General features: G+C 42.2%; 1 protein-coding gene across 3 annotated transcripts in view; it reads right to left on the bottom strand.

The window, feature by feature from the left end:
- The window catches only part of LOC146179546 (uncharacterized), a 214,980-nt gene that overhangs the window by 119,466 nt on the left and 72,736 nt on the right, over positions 1-22,778 (bottom strand). For all 3 annotated transcript variants that reach the window (XM_084579198.1, XM_084579200.1, XM_084579199.1), the window contains exons 36-42: positions 22,109-22,237; positions 21,259-21,449; positions 17,846-18,187; positions 13,374-13,542; positions 11,736-11,789; positions 10,324-10,443; positions 5,856-6,049 (exon numbers count right to left, since the gene is read on the bottom strand). In XM_084579198.1, coding sequence (XP_084435324.1) covers positions 5,856-6,049; positions 10,324-10,443; positions 11,736-11,789; positions 13,374-13,542; positions 17,846-18,187; positions 21,259-21,449; positions 22,109-22,237 — 1,199 coding nt within the window. The remainder of the gene's footprint in view (positions 1-5,855; positions 6,050-10,323; positions 10,444-11,735; positions 11,790-13,373; positions 13,543-17,845; positions 18,188-21,258; positions 21,450-22,108; positions 22,238-22,778) is intronic.

Genomic DNA, 22,778 nt, shown 5'->3' with positions numbered 1-22,778 from the left:
TAATTGCTTACATGTTCTGAATGCGAAAACCAGAGATATATTAAGAGGTGAATAAAGGTGAATTAGCAGCAGTAACGTGTTATTGCTGCAGTTGCTATCTGCAGGAACACTGCAAGCACGTGACTGTTCTGATGACGTCACGCGGATTTTTCACCACCGCCGAACCGCATTGCTAACTGTTTATGTAAGCTTTCGTCTTAAAAGCACTTTGTACTAAAAAAAAAAACACACGTTCATAAAATATTTCATGGTGTCTTCAAGAACAGAGCTTTATATTATAGATTAAGGGGTATTTATAGTAGCAGTAATATGCAGCGCTATCTCTTCGATGTTTTTTAATGTGTTCGCTCGGTAAGGAATAAAAGCGAATGCCGACACCCTTCCCTTGCAAATTCATTATTTGTCCAGCCTCGTATTTTCCGCACATGCACTTCAGTTCAAATTATTTCCCTATTACAAAAAAAAAAAAAAACGATGTGTTACTTATGCATGCGACAGAATTAGAGCAAATTAAAATGGCGTGTAGTTGATGACCAGTACGGTACACGGCCTCGTCGAATTATTCCTTTACTAAAAAAAATTCAGTTCCAGTAGCAGCTGAGTTTAATTGAAACAACGCAGTAACTGAAAGTTCATGCACGATACTCGATTTCCTGAAAGGATCGCTTCTTTTACTGAGCTCCCCGATCCGCGTAATCGAGTTTTGAACTCAATCGAGACAAATGGTTCCAGAAGTTTGCCGAGGGCTCCAGGGAATTAGATTTTGGAGCGCCTTTCACAATGGGTTGTTCCTCTGAACAAAAACTACACTGCCAGGACCGTGCAGGTTCTCAATCACGATTTCAGCAAATTTTACTCTCAGCTCGTACTCCACCGCTGTGCAAACCTTGAACTTCTCACTAAGCGTTCACCATATGGTCATGTCGAAAACTTGGTTGCATTAGTGTAAGTACAAGCACCGTGGGCTTAGGATAGAGAGAAATAGAGTTAACTCATTGGTGCACTCTGACAGTGCTGGTAAAGACACCTGCTTTGTGCTAATGACGTGCAGAACTAAGTTCTAGCGAAGACATAAGACGCGTTAGAGACATGTATACAGAGGTAAACTCAGAGTTTGAACGAATCCAGATTGGAGTAATAAAATAGGCATTAAATACTTAGGCGGTGAGGTAACCTTCCAGACACGTTGAACATGCAATTAAACAATGCCACATAATTCCTGACAAAATAACTTTCACTTCTTCAGGGTTAAAGATGATGCCAATCGGAGCTGAAACGCCACACACAATAACAATCATTTCCTATTATATTTGTATTCACTGTGCGTTTTCCACTGTGGTAGAGCGGATATCAGCCTTTTACGTTATGTAGTTACGAATATTTGAAGCTCAGATGCCGACGGCTGTATTAAAGTTATATTTCAGCAGAAAACGTCGAGCATTTTACGAGCATTTTACAGGCATCTTTGTTTTACAAAACGGCATCATCAAATATAGTAGAACGTGACAAAGTTTGAGAGAGGGTGCTGAGGCTGGCAACTGGGTTAAGCCACAGATAGTGCGAGCTGCTCCATAATTAGTAACTGCGCCTCTTCGTTACCGACGCCAAGAGAAGCGCATGTCAGGCTTAACTAGTCGCTTGGAAGTTATGACCGATGACATTTAGCAAGGAGGGAGCAATGACCTTCATTATCCGGACAAGTACAACCATATTTCTGCTAGAATCTGAAGCTAGTAGGTTTGGTGTGTTAAGAAGCGTATGTCAGGTTGGTTTCGATGGTCACTTAAAGGGAGAATGAATAAAGCTACATAACTCTGCTATTTTGTTTCTCTTAGTGAACTTTTATTCCGTGGTTCTCTGCGTGTGTGGTGATGTTTACTCTGCGCCGAAAGATGCGTTTATCGTTGGGAAAACTGCATTCTAAAATCATCCACTTCGTGACGTCTAAATCCGTATGAAATTCTTCATAGCTGCTTTCAAGTGAACATCAGTGGGATGGGTAACGAAAATCTATGTTGGTGGCGACACCTGCATTTTGATCCTTTTTTTACTTTGGTGCTGTCAAGAAATGTAGCATCTTCGTTGGTGTTGAAGTTGGTTTAAACTAACATAATTTTGTCATTCGTGTCACTTTAACAAATTAGACTTCTTTTTGTCTCCTTTTATTTTTCCGCCATTAAAGTCAGGACATCAGAGGTTACTTTTGTTGGTCAGTTACACCTATGCACATTTACTATAAATATCATTTCCGTGCCCTGTCTTGATATCAGAGTACATGGTGCGAGCACGAACGACAGCAGTGCTTTAATAAAATTTGCTTGTTGCGATTTTTTAATCGTTACCATAGCAGGCGTTTAAATTTGTAAATTATAACATCTCTCGAAAACATGGTAACTCATTGACTTTTCTGGAGACCGTTCGCAAGCATTATGCATGCATCAGGCAGGGGTTATAAAAATCGTAGCTTGTATGTCCTATGTTTGTATGGTCTGGGTCACCGGCAGTCACATGAAGTGACCTTTAACTTTTTCTAAAAGCGGTGGCTTGCTAACTAGACGAGACAGCGCAAGTTTGAAACAGAGCCTCATTATCGTAACCGGCGGTTGAAAGGCAGTAAAGGTACCGCTAAAAAGAAATTGAGAAGAAAGGTTGGGTGAGGTACTACTAACTACCCAGAAGCCTCAGTTTATGCGGCCTTCGATAGAAGAAAAGTAAAAAAAGAATGTTCTATAAATAGATCAACTAACTCATTCACTCATTTGCTTCACTTCCACTCAAACCGACGGAGGGCGCTGTCAGACATCACTGCACGCACCACCGTAAACAGGTCTGGTCGTTCTACGATGCATGCAGGAGGGCCTCAGTGAATTTATTTCGCGCTTTTGACATTCTTGTGGCCAGCAAGTAAACCTGCATTTTTTGAAAAATTTCTGGTGATGAAGACATGAAGCAATCAGTGAACTGAAAACATCCTGGCATTTAAAAACAGATGTCGAAGTCTTTCTGCACTTCCCTCTCAGTTGCATTTCTTTTTCCATCGTTTAGGGCTAGGACGAGCGCGCATGCAATATTGATCGCCGTAGAGAAATGGGATCCTTTTCATCCTGGACGCGTGCACTTCAAATGGCCGGATCTTCCTTCTTTTAGACCATGAACCTGCAGTGCCGCTCCGATATTCTTGTTACGTTTGCTTTCCAGTGAGAGAAACGAGACCACACGCTTGTAGCGCCTTGTGTCATCTCAGACAACCGAGCTCAGCAACGAATCGTTCTGGCGGCTATCGTTGAGAGTAACCAGACCCTCTTGGCCCACTAAGATAAATCTGTGCAACGTAGGGCATAGTAGCGCTCAAGCGATTCAGTGTTTTGAACAATTCCTCTCTGGTGCAGACGTATTGTAAATGCACCGTTGCCCTTCATGCAGCCAATCACGTTAGCAGGACAGAGGATAACCTAGGAACAGAGGACCAGTCTGAGTATTTAGTTGCACGTGAAATTATAATTTTGTTTCGCTACCGATGTGGTCTACTCCGACGCTGTGCCTTCCTTAGTAATGCACTGTTCTTTCGCCGTTTTCAGCAAGTATAAGGGAGACATGGAATAGACTAAAGTGGCCCACTGAACTCGAGTGGCGTGTTCGTTTGGAGTTCTACGTTTATTTTTTACTTCCGGTAGGGATTCCGCCGTCCACTTTACGGCGATCCGGTTTCGCTTGAAACGAAGTAGATGCGCTCACGTAGAGTTCTTCGGCGCCGTTTCTTCTTTCTTCCGAGGCTTGCTCTTTGTCTCGGCAAAAGTTTTCTGACACGCATTGCTCGAACGTTGACCATAAGCAGAGGCCTTTCTTTATGTAACGATGAGACTCGAGACCATCCTTTGCTGGATTTAGGGTGCAGTTGAGAGCTTTTATATAAAGCGCGGTTGACCTGCGATCGGCATAGGAACTACGGTGCCTATTTCGTCTGAAGAAAACAAAGATTTCGGTTCGCGATTTCACGACTGCTTGTGGGACAGAGAATGCTCTAATGGTATGTCTTCTTTCAGAATAATAGTGTGATCAAGAGATTTTCTGAATACAAAAGCATATCTTTCCATGCTCGGTCAGTGTAATTTACCTATAATAGTGAAATTTTCTCTGAATAAAGAAGAGGTCATTGACGTCATGCCTTAGCTTACTTATGCAGCTATGAAACGGTGCCCCTTTTCTTTTAGTGTATTTGCAATTCAATACATTTTGTGGTTGTCCAAAGCCAGAAAATAGGGATACCGTAAATCAAGGGCTGTTCTACTTACTGATTTAATATCATCACCTGAAATGACGAATAGTGGTCAAGGTATATGTGCCACTAAAGAAATGCAGGGCGAGCAAAGTATTCCATTTGTGGTAATCGGGCACGCATGGGGCGGGACCTGAATTGAGGCCCCACTTAAGGAAAGGGAGGAAGAATAAAAATCTCCCATGTTTATACAATACCAAGGAAGCGCTATTCAAAATGGGCGACTCAACCTCCACTACCCATCTGCTGACAGATAGGCAATGGAGGTTATTGCCGCTTCAGCAGACCTGTCTAGCAATTGAACCAAATTCAAATTAGACAACTCTTTCTGACATCTGAAATTGTTTCCAGGTTTTCCAGGTGCTGTATATTGACGCGATTATATACAAGGAAGCATATCCACCTATCAACTTTATGTACAGTATTTTATTCACTAAAGATGATAAAAAGCAGCAAGCTTCTATTATCTTCCTATTTAAACGTGTTCATACAGACTAATAGTAGGTACAACGTTGATAGAGTCAATAAGAAGTTCGTACAGATTCTAAAGACTGTTGACAACATTTTATAAGAAAGACGAGGCCATAGCTGCCAATAGTGATCTATGCCCACACTCACAACGTCATCTGCTCTGCCGCTGCGGTCCTATTAGGCTCGCTGAACGACTTCAGGTCATTGCTGCCGACATTTTACTATATAGTATGGAGGATTTACAGTAGCCGAGTTTGATTATTTGATTTCAAAAAACGACAAGATTGAAATTTTCTTGTCGCCGACGTATTACGTCCTCTTTGCTAAATCGGACAGAACGTTTTCCGATATTTAGGTCGGCACTGAGGTTTGCATTGGTAGCACTGTTTGAATTGCGTGCTTTGTGGTTTACAGAGTTGCATGTTGGATAGCCCCGAGTCATATGTAATACGAAAGCTTGGATGACAAAGAAAATGAGATGAAATACCTTCCAGAATGCGGCAGAAGGACTTGTTCAAATATTCTTATACAAACGTTTCGCACCCTCATCAGCATCATGTTTCTTTGAGATTTTGTGGCGTTATTCTATGATTCTGTGATAACAATTAGAGATTTACACCTAGACGGAGTGTTGAGCAATGTCTATAATAACAAGCACTTTATAGCGGCTCTGTTACAATAATAATGAGAAATTATTGCTAAGGTATGAAAATAAAAAATAATAAAATGTTGAGGTTAAAGGAAGAGAGTGTAAAATCTGACCAAGCTGGCATCAATGCAAGTACGATAGGGAAAGGTATAGCAGTTTGGCCACCATTGATGCAGCCTTATCACACTTTGAAATCAGCACATAAATAATACCAGATGCTCATAGACTGTATTTTAAACAGCGCTTACTGCAACCACCAGCCATAATTGCAAAAAATATTAACAAAGGCTCTTTGAGAGAACTAGTGATCGGTTAGAGAACCTCACACATCTTCATGCTGTTCACCTGACCTAGTAAAGATTTTGTGGGATGAGAGTAAGTGGTATAGCTTTTGACTCTGAAAGACATTCAATATTTTCGGTTGCTTGCCTTTCGCCTTCAAATTTTTCGAGTCCGTACCTTTGGTGACCCATCGGCGTTCGACAATTGGCTGTAGCCGACACCGTCCAAACTGTACATAAGTGTGAACGAAGTGACCCACGCTCCTAGAGCAGCGTCGCCTTTGGTCTCGATGCCATACAGGTTGGCTGTCTTGCCCATGTCGACTTCGATGAACTCCTTCTCGGTGCCCGGTTTCGGTACCCACGAACCGGCTGCGAGAGAAGCAGTTGTATTCAGTGGAGCCAAACACTCAGCTAGTGCGTTGTACTGAAGCCAGAGCCCATACTCCCCCTCATGGAAACTAAAGACCGAACTGTAGTCAGCCTGTATTCATAGTATACCGCTATAGAACAGCAACGACCCTTCTCTCATAGAAATCACAAACCACATTGAGATATAAAAGATCGAAGATGAACATATTTTGCTATCGCTGTTTGATGTGGGAAGCTGAAATTTCTTATGTGGGCAGAGGTTTGTACATGGATTTAAGCGAACAGGATATGCCACCATTCACATGACGAGGATCTTTCCGACATGGACGTAACTAGCCTAAATAGTGTGGGGCCAAACCTCGAGATACAGTTTTTAAGCTTAATATTCGCCTTTTACTACAGAGCGAACATCATTGCGTTTTAAGAATAAAAGCCATATAAGTGAATTTCCCCACCAACACAAATTCGATGAAGTTGAAATTGAGGGAAGTACTACCGAAAAGAGCAAAATGCAGCCGTGCCCTATAGGCCTGTTGAAAAAATGAATAGAAAAATTGCGTCTCCTTTATATTTCAGTACATGGTCTTGTCTGAATGATGCAGCCGAGTAACAACGTATTTGCGTATGATCTGAGACGCTTTCTATTGGGCGTTTTCAGCGTTTTTGATGGGTCTTCATTCAATGCCCATTTTCGGTCTCTCCTTTCCAAGAGTCACTCTACGAAAACGAAACACGAGCCTCCCTGTAAAGTGCTCTTATTGAAGACTGAATATTATTCAAGCATGTCAGGTATGCAGATTTTTTAAAAAATCAGTGTTTAATAATGAAATATATTAGCGTCAGCCTGCAGTTCGGGGCGGCGCGACGCCCTTCTGGATTGTGAGTGATCAAAATTTAAAAAAAAATCAAATTTTGTGTTTTCTCTTTCGGGAACTGAGAGAAGGCAGGGCGTCATAAAACCCGAAGCGCCATGGCTTGGAACACAAAGTGTTAGAAAATGTGTTGAATGGCTAAAGAAAACAAAAACAAGAAACTCTTACTTTGCTTGCTCAGTGAAATTGGATCTCAGGGGGAACACTATAATTAATCTCCTTCCTGGATGGCTTCCACGAAACATCGTGGAGAGCTGATAATGCATAAATAATTCCATAAAACGCCTAAGTCGGTTGTCGTGTTCACAGGCCTTGTTCTGCATATTTGCGCAATACAGCGCCTGTAGAAAGCTTTTTTTTTCAGCATGTTTGGTTACTCTCTCAAATATTAACGTCGGAGGCTAATTAGTTAACAAATGCCCCAAAATGTGGCGACCATTCGCTTTCCTACCTCAAGTTTCACCCACCATCTGCATTGAGTAACAACCGCGTGGGCGTATTCCTGTCTTGTTATTTTTTCTTTCCTTAGTCGTCCACGAATTTTGCGCTGAAAGCTTCGTACGAAATTTTACACGCCCCTCGCCTTTCCTCGCAATGCTGTGTCTGAAAACAAAAAAGAAGTGATTGCCTGGGCAGAGTTGAAAGTAAGACGAGGAGTACATTCTTCGACGTACTGACCCTCGTTAGGTCTAAAGCAGACGAAATGAGATTGGTCAAGGGGGCATGCAGTGGAGTAAAGCTAGGTAAACCTACTTTTCGCATTCTCTCAATCTGCTATAAAAGAATGGTGTAGAAGACCCTTCTATCCTGATCCCAATCTCAATCCCTACCTCATCTTTCTTTTCTTTAACGGCATATATTGTAGTGTATCACATTTCCCAAAAAAAGAAAAAGGCCTTAAAGCAGCCGTCAAAACACAACAAAGATAAGGTATAGAGAATGGCACTGCCTTGAAATGATAGTGTAGCGAGGAGAAAGCAACAACGTTGTACGTAAAGATCCAATCACCACCAGAATAAAGGCAGTCGTTTAAGAATGTAGGTTTGTTTTGTGTTACCTTTAATAACATGGAGCAAATCAGTAATATACAGGATCTAGCTGCAGATCACACTCCACCACAGTGCGGGCGTTCCCGGATTATACTTCAGACTTGAAATTGTTTCCCGAGGAGTTAACAGTTCTTGGAATTAAGCTGAAAATTTTTATAAAAATTGATATCCGGTGGTGTCTATGAGAAAAAAAATCATACTATGATGTGGCATCACTAAAGCTTGCCGGAAAATTTTAAGTGACATTGAAATTATCTGACACCAGAAAAATCTTGTGGGCATAAACTGCAACAACTAGAGATACCGAGCACGGTAATAACACTTTTCCTTGATTCAAAATGCATGCTACAGCTGGCTGTGTTAATACAGAGCACGAGGTTAAAACGAGCATTAGGAACTGCCTCCATCTGATATTCTATGTAGTGTCCTGTCTGTGTACAAATATTTGGCAAAACAACTTTTTTTTGCATGCCCCGTGATCTTTAATGCCCAAGATTTCGGAGCCCATGAAATTTTGTCTCTCAGGAATCGCGTTTTATATATAAGATCACATTTGCAGACAGTTAGTTGTCTTAGGTAGAATAGACTTATGGCTTTTCGGAAAAATAAAAGCAAATTAACAAGCTTAAATATCAGGTTGTCAGAACTTATGATTAGCTATCCAGCTACGGTGCAACGGCCGATCAAAAAAAGTTCTTACATCATGCCGACGCGCAAAGGGTTTCGCCTCTCTGATGCCAATTTTCTTGCGTTGCGTAATCTTTTATTATCGATTCGGTTGAACAAGAAAAGGATGCCAAGGCCCCGAAATGCCCCTAACCTTTTAAAAGTAAAATTTCTTGACAAAACAAACACGTTTTTCTAGCGAAATAAGTAAGCTTTCTTGGAACCCCCGTATGCGGGAGCTTTTCTGTTTTTCGCACGCCTTGTGCAAACTTACGCCTTTTCTGGCATGGCCGAATGTTTCTCCTCAGACGAAGCAATGCTTTCTTTTGTTCGCGTTTGCGAAATTGCTCCGGCAGCTTTCAGAGAGTAGCCAATCCGTAGCTGGGGTCTGTCCGGGTCACCTACCTCAGACGTGAACGCAATTGGCATTGCAAATAATAATCAAAACCTGCCAGAAACTTTCAAGCGCTTTATTACTGCGAATATTCAGTTTTTGCAGTGCAAAAATTAAAACAAAGAATTCATATTGACTAATGTTTCTATAGTTTCTGAAATGCTAAGCACATCCATATGTTTTCCACTCCTTTGCTAAAATGTCCCACACTCGAGTGTCTGTATTAGTAAACAAATGAATTAGGTACCTCGAGTTACAAGGTTCAATTTGCACATGCAATGAAAACGTAGGCCAAGTATGGGATGAAAGAAGTCTCGTGGTAGCGCAAAAAAAATTGCGAAACTCTTGCAACGAGACTGCAATTATCAAAACGTATGGGTAGTTACGTAAGGCATAGAGCTGGCGTTGATTAAGCTTCAACTGGTAAAGTGTGTATCAGGTGATGAAACGCTCTGCGTTGTAGTTAAGCAAACAAAACTATTCCGCGTAATTTTCTGAGGTTTGTATACCTTAGTGTGAGTTGCAGGGTTGTGATGTTAGAAACAAAAAAGAGTGTGGCTAAATAACAGCTTTGTATCGGAGGCCCCAAATCTGGCGTTGCTTAAGACCGTGACCTTCAAAAACCTTTGAAGCTTTAGAAGTCTCTCTGAAAAGTTAAATCTTATCGCGTTTTATTCTCGCAAGTAAAAAGTAAATAATTACGAACAGGCACCATTGCCTCCGTTAATGCAGCCACACCACTCGAGTTTAAGCTAGTTTCAGGTAAGAAAATGCAAACCAAAAATGAAGACAGGCCATTGAGGAGAAACCCTCCTGAAATGTACATAACCTCCCCCTTTGGAGAAAATGATACCCGTAACCGGCATTGCCTTCTCTGATATATTTATTTCACAGTAACGTGTCATATATACCGCAGATGACGTGAATTTCCGGTGTCACCGATGCTGCCCTCTTAAATTTTATCGTTGTCTTTGTTGAAAAACAGTGTGCGGTTTTATGCCTGCCCTCTTCGGTGTACTTAGGACAGGAGTCCGAGGTGAAAGTCAAAATAGATGCTAAATAGGAGCTGTGCCAGTAATTCTTTTTGATCGTCTTCAGCTCCCAGTAGTCTTGTGACAATCGTACTATAATTTTGTTTAAACTTCAAATCGATGCAAATGAAAGTAGCTCTCTATATACGCTTGTTCTCAAGTGTTCCGTATTTCTTCTTCAGTTCATTGTATTTGTAAAAAGACGCCTGCTGTACTTTTTTTTTTTTAATAAAGTAAAAGGAACAGGGTAGTTTTTACTTACGGCTGCGGATGCGGGCTGCTTGCGGTCCACTGTGCTCATCCAGGCTGCTGCTGGCCTTCAGATTTGAGTCGCTCAAGGGCTCTGGGCCGTCGATAACTCGCACGAATGAACTGCATGAGGCTGGACACGAATGAAGGAGTTTGATGGTGACAGCGCTCATTCCGCAGGCCTATGTCACAGTAGCCCATCGCAGTCAATGCGGCCAGATAAGCCAGCATTGACCTATCAAGATGCCTCCTACTCTCTAGCATTCATGGTTGCCGTGCATTTCGAAACAAGGAGAAAAGGAGATAAAACACCCCGTAAGCAACTTTACACTAATAAATATGTGCGAAGTATAAGTATTTGCATTCTCTTCTTCAGGTAGCGCTGTAAACAGAGCATTCGTCAGTCAAGCCAATTAGCTCGCTCTATGAAAACAACTACTGCTTCCAACGAGTAGCAGCACATTACGACAAATAGTCGGCCCCGTTAAATGAGTTCCTTTTACGAAACTAGAGGGGCATGCAACTATCGTTGCAATAGAGGCGGCCCAGCTAATGAACCCTTAGTGTATACTGGTTACCACAGGTATGCTCTTGTTTAATCACCTGTTTTCTGGAATCACTGAGAGTTCAAAATGGTGCAGTCATGCTCCATTGCATCTGATCTCAACTGCCATTATAATCGTTTCAACATTTCGTGTTTGCATAAAATTTTGCAGCGCGAAGGAAAAACACGCGTTCGCGCCATTTCTTATACAACTTCTTTTCAAGCAGCCAATTTTGTACATTGATCTGCACAGACAGGTCCAAGCATAGGGGCTTTCTGACTTCCCGTATGTTTCTTTTTATTATTATTATCTCGTTCATTCGTTTCAATCTGCACACAAACAAATCGTCAAGGATTCCCTTCCTTTTTCTTTCCTTTATCTTTCAGCCATGGAAGCACCTCATGATGCGTATTATGTAAAGACTAGAAAGTGAGGCTAAGGCGTGAAGGCAAGAAGCTTAAATCTGTTTTTGTGAAAAAAAAAAAAAAAATTATTTTTCACTGCAGAATGATCCTGGTCCTTACTGAACGGTATTCCTTATCTTGTTAGTTGAAACTGAATATCAATTCTTAACTTACTTCTCTGATCACATTCGTTCTTTGTTATCCCGTTTGTTCTTTGACGTTCCTTTTATCGCTTTCTCTTTCTCTTTATTTCATTTCATGCGTGAATTTTAATGCGTTTAGGTATTGAACTTGGGTAATGTTTTTCCCATTGCATAAAACACCTATCCTCTGTTACTGATCAGAAAAAATACTTATAGCTTCATCTTCAAAAAGATTTCTTCGTTCACGACCATGGACAGACGCTATTATACATAAAGCAGATAGACCGGGAGAAGAAAATGAGAGGGGCAATAAAACAGTAGATGTACACTCACGGTGAGGCGTTGGTTTTGGTGGAACGATGACAATTTCAGTGGTCACTGGCTGTTCTGTAAAAAAAATCAACGATAAAGAAAACATGATTCCAGCCATAATGTTCCTCCGTTCCAGATCGTGAAATCATTATGCCTTCTCCTCTTCGCTAGATTTTCTTTGCATACTGCGTGACCCGTCTATGTAATAGGGCGCATCATAAGTTTGAATCCCGTTACTTAAGCAGAAGGACGAAAAAGATATAAAGATTCCTCGAGCGGCAAGCCCCGTGTTGCGTTAAGCAAGTCATTTGTTTCTTTCAGGACGAAACAAGGAACTGACTCATGTTCTTGTATAGTTTCCGTCATCTTAAGAATAACTTGGTTTTCCCCTCCCACTCCCTTTAAATCAAATTTATAGAGCTCTGGAGTAGCACTTTAAGCAAAAAAAAAAAAACGACAATAAGTCAGCAAAACGTTTTGGAGAGGCTGACGATTTTTCCACAGTAATTAATGCTTCAATAATCTTGCTCACACGCGCAGTAGACATCAGGATTCAGAAACAACTGCATTTTTTAGCGATCCATAACGCTGTATTAAAAACAGAATTGCTGCTTACTGTCTGATGACATGGCCTAAAAAGCCCTTTGTGCCTTCTTCCGTGCTTCTGTATTATTCTTGTTTTTATTATTTCTGACTAAATGTAGCAAGCGGCAAAAGCAAAACTAGTTGTTTAACACTACACATGCGATGCACAAGGAGCTTTCTTTATGAAACCAATAATTTGCTCAGAGTACCAGAAAATCCCGAAATGCTTCTTCATACCTAAAGAGTTTGAATGACGTCTAGGAAGGTGTTTTGTTTTTTAACCTACTTTCTTCTCATACCAAAAACGGAACCATAGCAGTCAATATATCTGCCTATCCTTCGTCTATCTGCTTGTACTTTCTTTGTATTGATTTTTAAACCCGGACCCTATTTGGTTTTACTGACAGTCCTCTCTACTCGCGGTGAACACAGGACAAAATTCAGAAGTAAAACTGTGCTCTGCGTCTGAGGCTCAAAAAAGAGTTATTAGTAAGTTCATAAGGCATATTGCGAAACATTCACAGTTGCCTAAAATGTATTTTAAAAAACATAGCCCATCAGATTCTTATGGCAATTTTACCTACTCGTTGTGGGCGCAGGAAAACGCTATAATGTTTTGTTACGGCCCTGAAGCTTAGATCGCTTCGATTCACTCGCAGAAAATAGTCTCTTTAAAATACCACAGTGCGTTTCAGAAAGCTAAAAAGACTTGCAGCAGATCATAGACTGATGATAGTCGTTAAAGCATATAGCGCTGCTCTTACGAGCTCTTATAAGCCCTTTTCAAGATTTTGAAGTTGAACCGAGCACAGAATATTATTTTAGCGTTACAAAAACCAGGAGAATGCATATAAATTATGAAGAGCAAATGAAGTCAATCAAGGCAAAAACTCGGATAAATTTACAAAACTGTTGTTAACTTCCTGAGATTGTGCCAGAAGCAGGAACAAAAGCCGCGAAATCTAGAGAGGAGATAAATTGAGGCTATCTATTCTGTTTCTTAATATTAAACATTTTTCCTTTCTTGTGTGAACAATTTCGCGAATGCAACAGGGCGTGAAATTTGAAGCGCACCGCAGGAGCAGTAGAATCGGATCTTGTAGTTGTCGCACCGCTGTCCGGCAGGCTGTTCCGCATCACTGCAGACGAATCCGTTTTCCAGCGAGCACGTAAGTCCCAGCTGGCCAGTCTTACTGAAATCGACATCCTTGTCGTTGCGGCAGTCCACTGCAGCCACGAAGCCCTGCAAATGGCGAACCATCCTATTTCGTTTCCTTCTCTCCTTATTGCTCAGCGAGTTCGCGTTTATCTGCTTATTGAAGCGGTAATCGTGCAAGAAATATCGTCTATATTTACCTACCTGCCTTAATACGCTGTTGGGATTGTGAAACATTGGTAAAAGAGGAAACTCCGAAGGAGGTATCTTGTAACATAAAAACGTCGTCGCAAAAGACGGTATTTATAAACATGTGTTATCGAAGCACCATTAAACAACTATAAAGTTGGGAATAAAATGTTGGACTGCGAAGGAAAAGTCGCTAAATTTACAGCAGCAACAACAAAAAGAACGCTTGTTCATAAACTCCGTGGGCGGTTTTCGATTCCACGTGCCATTACCCCGGCACAACTCCCAAAGGTGTACAAAAGTGTTGTCTTATAAACAATCATCAAGATTTAATGCACCAATCTGCGCGTTTAATCAGTGATAAAACTGGCCTGGGCAGTTTCCCCTTTCTGCATTTTTCAGCAAGTGTATTTTCTTTTTGGCATGCACTGTTAGATAGCCTCACATTGTCGCTTCGTTTGCTTGCCTATAAGTATCTCACTCGCCACACCCTGTACATAATTTGCAATAGTAAGCGGGGACCGCAGTGTGGTCGATACATTTCTTCCTTTAAATTAGCATTCATGAGTAGCGATAGCACGTGAAGGGAGAGTTTGATCAAGCGTGAACCCAAGAATGATTATTTCTCTATGCTCTCTGTCTGTCATGATACCTCTTACTGTGCTGGAACTCGCCTCTAATTTATTTTCTATTGCCGATTAAACCGACGTGAATTAAAAAAAAACTTTACTAACGCAGGTGATTGCAAAATAAAATGTGAGGCTAGGGCTGGCTCAATATTAGTGTCCAACTGCAACTACTTTTAAATCTGCAGTTATTACCTTTATTCATTGTCCCGACTACCACAGTGTTGTTCCGCATTCCCTTCTTTCCAAGCACGAAGAACTGACGTCGAGCAAGGAAGGTGATTAGAAACAAAGAAGAAAGCATGCAAAAGCCGTTGCGTTATACAAGGTCAAAATTCTACTTTGTAAATTTATCATGCTTGCCACATAGCCTCCTGCAATGCATGAGAAATAAGCAATACTACCCTAAATAAATATCATTTGGCTGATGATCACTAGAGACCTGAAAGTGTCACCCTGTGACTACACACAAATGAGGCGTGCTAAACGCTTAATGTAGTCGATTCGATTGTTGCCACTTTTACAGACACACACAAAAAAAAAAAACACAGGTCAATCTATTACTATTTTCATTTTTGTAGCGCCGTGGTCGTCTGCGTCTTCGATCGCCGATTTATCAAAAGCAAAAACAATCACTTCAAAGCGCTGCTATTAGCATCCTTAACCAAAAGTAAGCGCCTGTATGACGTACCTGCTTATGTTACGCATCAGCAGAAACTAAACGAGGTCCGGTGGACGGTCGAGTCCCCCAGCCAAAGTTCTGGCAAATCAACTTATCATTATTCAAGGGTCAAGCCGTTCATAACAGAATTATGCAACACTTTAAAAAAAATCCCAGGCGGTATATGCCAATCGCCACTGAATACAGCAAGATGTGGTAAACCGCAATGCTATACTTTCTCCAGCGGATTGCTTTAGGAGCAAGAGGAGCTTGAGATTCTATTTCTTCTAATCTCTAACAACCGTCCCATAGAAAAAAAAAAAAAAAAAAAAAAGCTCTTTGATTTTTTGATAGCACAAGGATGCGTGTCGGATGTTTGAGTTTAGTCCTGTAACTTTATCGCTGTATTACGATACCTTGGATCATCTTTTCTCGATTAATGATGTCGCCCTCAATTGCCTTCTTGAGGCTTTACTCTCTTCACCAGATTACCACCGCCTTTAATTTCAGGCTTACGAGTGAGCTTTGGCAACCCTACTAACGTTTCTAATGCGAAATTGTCGCGAAAGTAGTAAGATGAAACACGCAGCCTAAAGCGCTACCGGTGTTTGGAAGGTCTTAGATGTTATTAGCAGGTCATCGTGCGTCACTGACATTTCAGCGACAAAACCTATGCGCTAGTCTGCATGGGAATATTAAACTCCTTGGAAGCATGCTTTGCCGCATTAAGAGTGTTAGAGTGGCAAAGCATATCTCGAAAGGCTGGCGTTTATAGAAAAACTGTTGGGAAACAATTCCAGCTAAATTACATTCAGCAGCGCAGTCAAGAGAAACCAATATAAAAACAAACATCTGCATAAAGACGTAAAACGTGGAGAAAAAAGTTTCATAAAATTTCAATATAATATTGTTACGAAGCGGCAAGCCGATGAAGACAGGAGACAGAACATGACCGATGACGATGGTAGATGACGTTTAATGAATGTTCGCGGGCCTAGCGCGAGCGCTCCTTCCCGCGCCACTGCCCGCTTCTTCTTCCTTGTCGTCCGTAACATGACCCGGGGCCACCGAGCGATCGTCCCGATCGTGGACGAGGACGTTTAGCGATGTTAATGATTTTATGGCATGATGATGGGCGTGTCTGGATGCTTGAAGAAGAAGAGGAAGAAGGAAGAATAGAACGGCTTGCCGGTACGATGTCTGATGCGTGGGTGATCCGCCTCCCTTGGAGCTGTCAACCATCCGTCACCAGAGTCCATGGGACCGATGGCTCGAGGTCACGTCGGGCAGCTTGGGCGGGAGTTGCGTGTTCGTGTCTATCGGTTCCTTCGGGTCATTCGGGTCTTTCGGGTCCTTCGTCTCGGTTCTGATTCGTATGTCCTTTCTCCTTGTCTTCAGATCCGGGCTGGGGGCTGGGCGGTGGTAGTTGTTCAAGTCTGGGCTTGGAGGGCTGGGGCGAAGCTGCTCGGCGATGTCCCTGGGCCTTCGGTGATGGTCCCGGCTTGAAGATGGCCTCGATGCTCCAAGGCGAGGATGGGGATGTCGCACGCCGCACCTCCAACCAAATGTTACGAAGCGGCAAGCCGATGAAGACAGGAGACAGAACATGACCGATGACGATGGTAGATGACGTTTAATGAATGTTCGCGGGCCTAGCGCGAGCGCTCCTTCCCGCGCCACTGCCCGCTTCTTCTTCCTTGTCGTCCGTAACAATATCTATGTTCAATACCAGACCGCCGACGAATTCATGCTGCGAGACTCGGCCAAGTGATGCTATTTCAAGCCCTGGTGATTCTTTTATTCTAAGAAAATCGGTTTATCACAGCTGAAGTACGAAGCTAAAATGAGTGTAACAAAATACACTTAGGTGCTTGCTTTTGAATCCCAAAGCTAAGCTGTTGGCGCAATCACGGGGTTAGGGACACAGAAAACATTCTCCTGCGAAATTAAAGAAATGCCCGACATGAGCGCATTTTTGTCGCTAGCTTTCTATCATTTATGGTCGCGATTTTTGAACATTTTATTCTTTGTCACAAAACTTTTTCATTCTGTTCTAAAGGCGCTAGAAGAAACCTGAAAGAGTTTGGACAATACATATTTAGAGAGGCATTCTTTAGCAGCTCCATTGTCTACATCGGCTACCAACAAATTACCTAAAATAAATATGCATCTTTACTGTCTTGATGTTAAGCATTCATTTAGGTTAAGCTTCGCAAAAGTGTTTTATGCATTGATACCTTGACACATTCAGACATATATAAATAAAAAAAAAAACGAAATTAAAAAGTCGATACACATTACAAGCCTAACTGAATATTTTATGAAAAGCCACCAAGGTGGAGTGAATTTGTAATAACTCAATAATTACTCATTGGCACTAACGCAACCCAAGCTACACGACGAGCACTAAAAGCCACCAAGCTTTCATTAAGTATTGCTGGCTGTCCCGTAATTGAAAGTTGGTGTAGGCATTAAATAGTTACGAGCATAACACTTTGTCGGCTGGGGGCCCAGCAGTATTCTGCTGTTGTATATAACTTGTAAAGCAATCGCTTTCCGCAATACGAATTCTACATATCCTTTCATGAAACTTCATTGCTCGCGTTAAGGGGTTGTAAAGTTGATGGCATTTGGTTGGATTAACTATTTGTGTCATAAATTTAGGTTTGCGCAATTTCACAAAATAATGAAGTGCGAAACGCCATCCATCAGATCCAACCACACGAGCTCCGCATGCTTCATTCACCTACACGGGCTGAAAAAAAGTAGGAAACAGATGCCAATAAAGATTCACCGCCTCATTAACTGCTTTATATTGGTGAACATAAATGTTCCCTTAAGTAAAGGTACTTCCCCGCTTACTCGGATCGTACTACTAATAAGTTATATCTATTGTAGAGACAAGCAGACTTACATGCTGGCAGAAGTTGCGAAGCTCAGGGTGGCCACTAAGACCTGGCTCGCGGTCGCCGTCGTAGCCCTTGGCGCCAGGTCGGCTGGTGTCGAACCAGTCAGACCAGTGGGCGCAAGGCATTTGGGTGGTGACGACAGCCACAGTGGTCGGCAGGGGCGTCGTGGTGACGGCGACTGCTGTCGTCACGCGTGGAGGCAGTACGGTTGCTTCACCACAGTCACAGTAGAACCGCACCTCAAAGTCGACGCAGCTTCGGCCTTTGGGCTGGTCTCGGCTTCGACACACAAGGCCGGATGACAAGTCGCACCGCACGCCCACTAGGCCGAGCTGATCCCAAGGTACCTGCATTTTTTGTTTTGGTGTTGGTGGCGTTAGCCGTGAAAAAAAAAGCAAAAACATTTCGATGATATAGCTAGTCAAGGAAGCACAAAAATGCACAATTGTCTTTCTGAAGATTTAGTTCATCTATGCAATCTGTACTGCGCTCTGGACGACAGAAACGGGTACATGAAGAACAGATATGCTTCAACACTGTTACTTGTTGTGACATTGAAACACGCTATGCTGTTAGTGCAATGCGTTATACTTGCTTGGAAGAAATGCAATTTGAGGCCTTCATTAGTGATGGATTCAATGACCAATTTTAGACAACATTTCATCCATAGCGAAATGCACAATTTAAGAGTGATATAAACACTGCGAAATGTATTGGGTTAGAACGATAGCGTCTCTGATATATTCATAGTTTAGCTTATTCTAAAGACTGTTACATGTATTGTGATCGCTTTTATTACAGTGAACGACCTTTTGATTAATTGGTGTTTCTAGGATACTGTTTTGAAATCTGCTTTGCACTGTGCGTTTCAGGTCAAGCTGAGGAACTATGAGACTGCGAAGGGTACTCCGCCGCACAAGCACCAAGACCGCGGCAAAGCCAGCCTTCTGCTCAAGATAAAAGGAAGCTGTGAAGAAAAAAAATGAGGGCCTCTTAGATATCTCTTAAGAGGAGAATGGTGAAAGCCTACCCTTTCTATCTATATATCGTATAATATTCTAAGAACCTCAACTCTTCCTATTCTATAATTTACCTCCAATCGTTAGTCTCTTGTCGGCATTCGTTGCGGTGCTACATATAATTATAATTGGTTTTCAGGAAAGAAAAAGCACAGTATCTATCACACTTTCTCCGGCAAGTGTGAGTTTGGACGGTACACCATAGCTCTTGTCGCGTGGTGTTCCTTAGCGTGCGTTCAAGTGGCATTGCAGATGGCAGGGACGCAACTCGTCTCGGCCAATCAGAACGCCGCAAAAGCGGGACACACTTTCTTCACGACAGCATGAGCCATTGAAGAATTTCGCCTTAAAAAATAATTTGAGGTATTAGGGCTTGCTCTGTGCCACACTTCTTTTCTTAAGCTGATTAACAGCAAGAAACTTTACTTTGCTCCTGGGAGTCATTACCACATAGCAGAACCGACCGCACATCAAAAACAGGAAATTGCCCGCTTTTATGCTCACGGTGCCGCTTGTTTGGAGACCAATTTTCGCGGATCCACGACAGAGGTCATTGAAATGCAAACCCGTTTTTTTTTTTCGTTCTTAAACCAGAGTATGCCATTAAGAAAGGTCGTAGTGGCTGAATCCATTTCCGCCGCGTGGCACCTTTATAAGCCAGGACAGAAACCTTAAGCCAAGCTAAAGACCGCATTTTCTTTGAATGTAAAGCTTTGAATAGACCGCCCAGATATTCCTCAGGTACACATAATAATAGTATGACCACTCACCCATAACGTGTGCTGAATGACACCGGAAGCTTCAAGCGGCTTTTCGAAGCTAGAGGGGCGTCGATCGCCTCATTGTTTTTATCGCCAACGATAAGTCACCACTAACACGGCCTATTTGAATGCTGCTATCCTAACTGCGGCCGAACCTTTAGTCGCCACGCAACCTGCACGTGCTCTGCCTCTAGAGAGCTTTTTTTTTCTTTTTTTTTTTTGCAGCTGTCTAAGTTGTATTCACTGACTAATGCATTTCTATATGACGCTATCTGCATTACGTGAGTGAACTCCAGTTTCTTCTGTGTGTGTTCTTTTTTCTAAGCGTAAACTTTGCCTAAGAAAAGGTTGTTTTATTAGAATGGCACTTGTAGTGCATATTTAACCTGTGCTTTCATCTCCCATGTATAGTACAGTGCCTCTGTCTTTTTTACAGTTCAAATATTTTATAAAATTTGCGTAGAATCCCTGGTTTCATATGCAGAAAACGTTTTCAGACCTGCTGAAGACACTAAAGAGGCGGAGAGTAACTAGAGGAAGGGTCAACAGGAAGGAACAAAAACATCCTGGGGAAATAGGGAATGTTAAATAAAAGCTGTGCTAAAGTTCATGATATTTCTGTGTGAGCGTAAGCCCAGTAATTCTTTCATTAAACTCAAACCACTATGCATGCACTTGCACTCTATTTAGATATGCCATGCTATGCCAATGTATAAAAAAAAAAAAGTTTTTTTTTTGGTTTTGCATTAATGTACTCATGCGATGAGCTAATTGTACGCCCGCTTTCGTAGACTGGAGACGTGCGCTGTATAATCAAATTTTAGAGTTCTTCTTAGTCCTCGGCTTTCTTTTTACCTACCCAGCTTTGGCGTAGGCCGGAAAACATGCCACGTAGCTGAACGAGTCTGTGAGGACAGATTAACGCTGTTCACTATTGACAGATTGCCGCTCATTGTCAACAAATATACGGCTTTCGCATAAAACGGAGCTCCCTTATGAAAAAAAAAGGCCAAAAAACAAAACATCGGTCTCACCGCGACTGATGTATGTACATTGTGCAAGTTAACGGAAATGTGACACCGTTTTTTCATCTCGGGTGCCTGAGGTACATTGGCACTTTTCGAAAGTGACCAGGGAGCTACTTATGCTGCAGTAGTCTTGATTTGGAATTGAATAGAGGGAAAGTCAGTAAATACAAATATTTTAACAATACTGCTTTTGAAAAATTATTGCTAGTTTGCTTCATCCGGTAAAGACAGGAGCACACAAAAGTGAAGCGATAGAATTATTTTTTGCCATCAAAAATAAGCTCCAATACTGTTGGTAACAACACATCTTTTAGACTTCAGGTGATCCCCCGTGTGTTTCCGCGCTCTGCAGCACAATGACTGAAGCGCATGAGCAGCCAAAAAGTGGCGCGGTGTGTCTCTGTTTATTGGATATTTTGCCTCCCCTCCTCTAAGGTTCCAGCCATGACACTTGGAGACAACAGGCTGCTTTTACCGCTGAAAGAAAATGTGCTGCGTAAGAATGTATAGAAACAAAACCCGAAACCTAAACAAAAGCAGAAGCGCACGTGGCGCAAACTAAGCACTGAACGAGTACTCAATAGAGTCGTCGTAACCCGTCATAACAAACCTGCGTTCCGGCCTCTCTGCATTCGATCGAAGTAGGTGTGGGGCACTCCAGCAGCCCAGCATCGCGGACAGATTGCAGGCTCTCCTGGTCTCCAAGTTCGTATAGTGGGTGGCTGTTGATCCACGAACTCCAACCCTGGCGGCACTCTGGCGTCACAACTTCCTTCACCGTCGTAGTCGGGACGATCTCTTCTGCGGAAGTAATCGCCAAAGTGTCTTTGTTTGCGCAGAGCATCTCGCTGCAGTTAACGTTAAGTGTCGTTCGATCGGCACCAGTTTCGCGACAGTGCGAGAACAGCAGCACTGCTCAGTGTTCGCACACGACGCGAGAGTCAACAACGACCCTGACAGGAAGTCGCGGCTCATTCCACCCGTTCAACGAGAGACATAGGCGATGTAGTTCGCAATTGCTCCTGTTGTTGCTGCAGACGCAGAGAGGTTGGGAGTCTTAGCAGTGCGTCATCTAAAGATGCTTTTAGTGACTCTTGCGAGAAAATTAAAGTACTGGGACACAGCAGCGTGACACTTATCAACAATGACAACTTGTGTGAAACGCCTTTTTTTTTTTTTTGTTGAATTGATTTTCTATCAAGAGGTACCTTTTTCAATTCAAACGAAACGCGCAATTGCTTAATTTGTCTCACTCGTTCTCATTTTGAAATGCGCGCGCCAAGCATAAGCTTTTAAACGTGGAAGCATGCATTTCTTTTCTCCTTCTTTCGCAGCTAATGTGTTGCTCTTGTAAATTTACTGCTGCAGGTCAAAACACTTTCTTATACAGGTGTGAACTGACAACAGAATTCTTTTCTCGGTCTAAGACTACTGGGAAAGCGGCAATTGCAAACTCTCACCGCAAGGACAGTAGAGGCGCACTTCGTAGTCCAAACATCCTTGTGGCCCGTTGTCACTGTTCCAGCAGCGTAGTCCCTGCTTCAAGGAGCACTCCACTTTCTGACCTGTCTGCATCCAGTGCGTCTTGTCTGCAAACAAAGGATGTGGACACTTAGAATCAGCTCAGTGAAGAATTTTTTAACACGCGTACACGTCCATAAAAAAGGTTTAGCGTTTTCGTTTCATCTCGATAATAATTAAGTACAAAAGTGTATTGAGTTTATTTGACAATATAAAATATTTTGACAGGTTTCCAGAAGTAAACGTTCCACAGGTAGATAGAATTTTGGAAGGTATACAAACACGTATAACTTCAGTAATTCAGAAGTAATTCAGAACTGCAGTAATTCAGTCTTCCTCTCAACATTCAGAAGTTGAGAGGAAGACTGAACCGAATATATGAGCCTTGAAATCATTCACGATGAGCATGAAAGAGCTTACTAAGCACACGATGCTTCTAAGGGCAATGTTTTGTAACTACATGACTCCAAGTACTCCACCGACTCGCTGTGGTGGTAACGTGGACTTAAAACGTTCTAGATATTTCGTCAAAGAGATGACGTGCTTTTGACTAAAACACTATAAATAGCCGCATGCTCGGTATTAAGTGGCTGATGAAGGGTACACGCT

Source organism: Amblyomma maculatum, chromosome 9, assembly GCF_055883805.1.
Source record: "Amblyomma maculatum isolate TAMU_Amacu chromosome 9, ASM5588380v1, whole genome shotgun sequence".
In the NCBI taxonomy this organism is placed as follows: Eukaryota; Metazoa; Arthropoda; class Arachnida; order Ixodida; family Ixodidae; genus Amblyomma; species Amblyomma maculatum.
The sequence above is the reverse complement of the archived record's forward strand: the minus strand, read 5'-3'. Positions and strand labels throughout refer to the sequence as shown.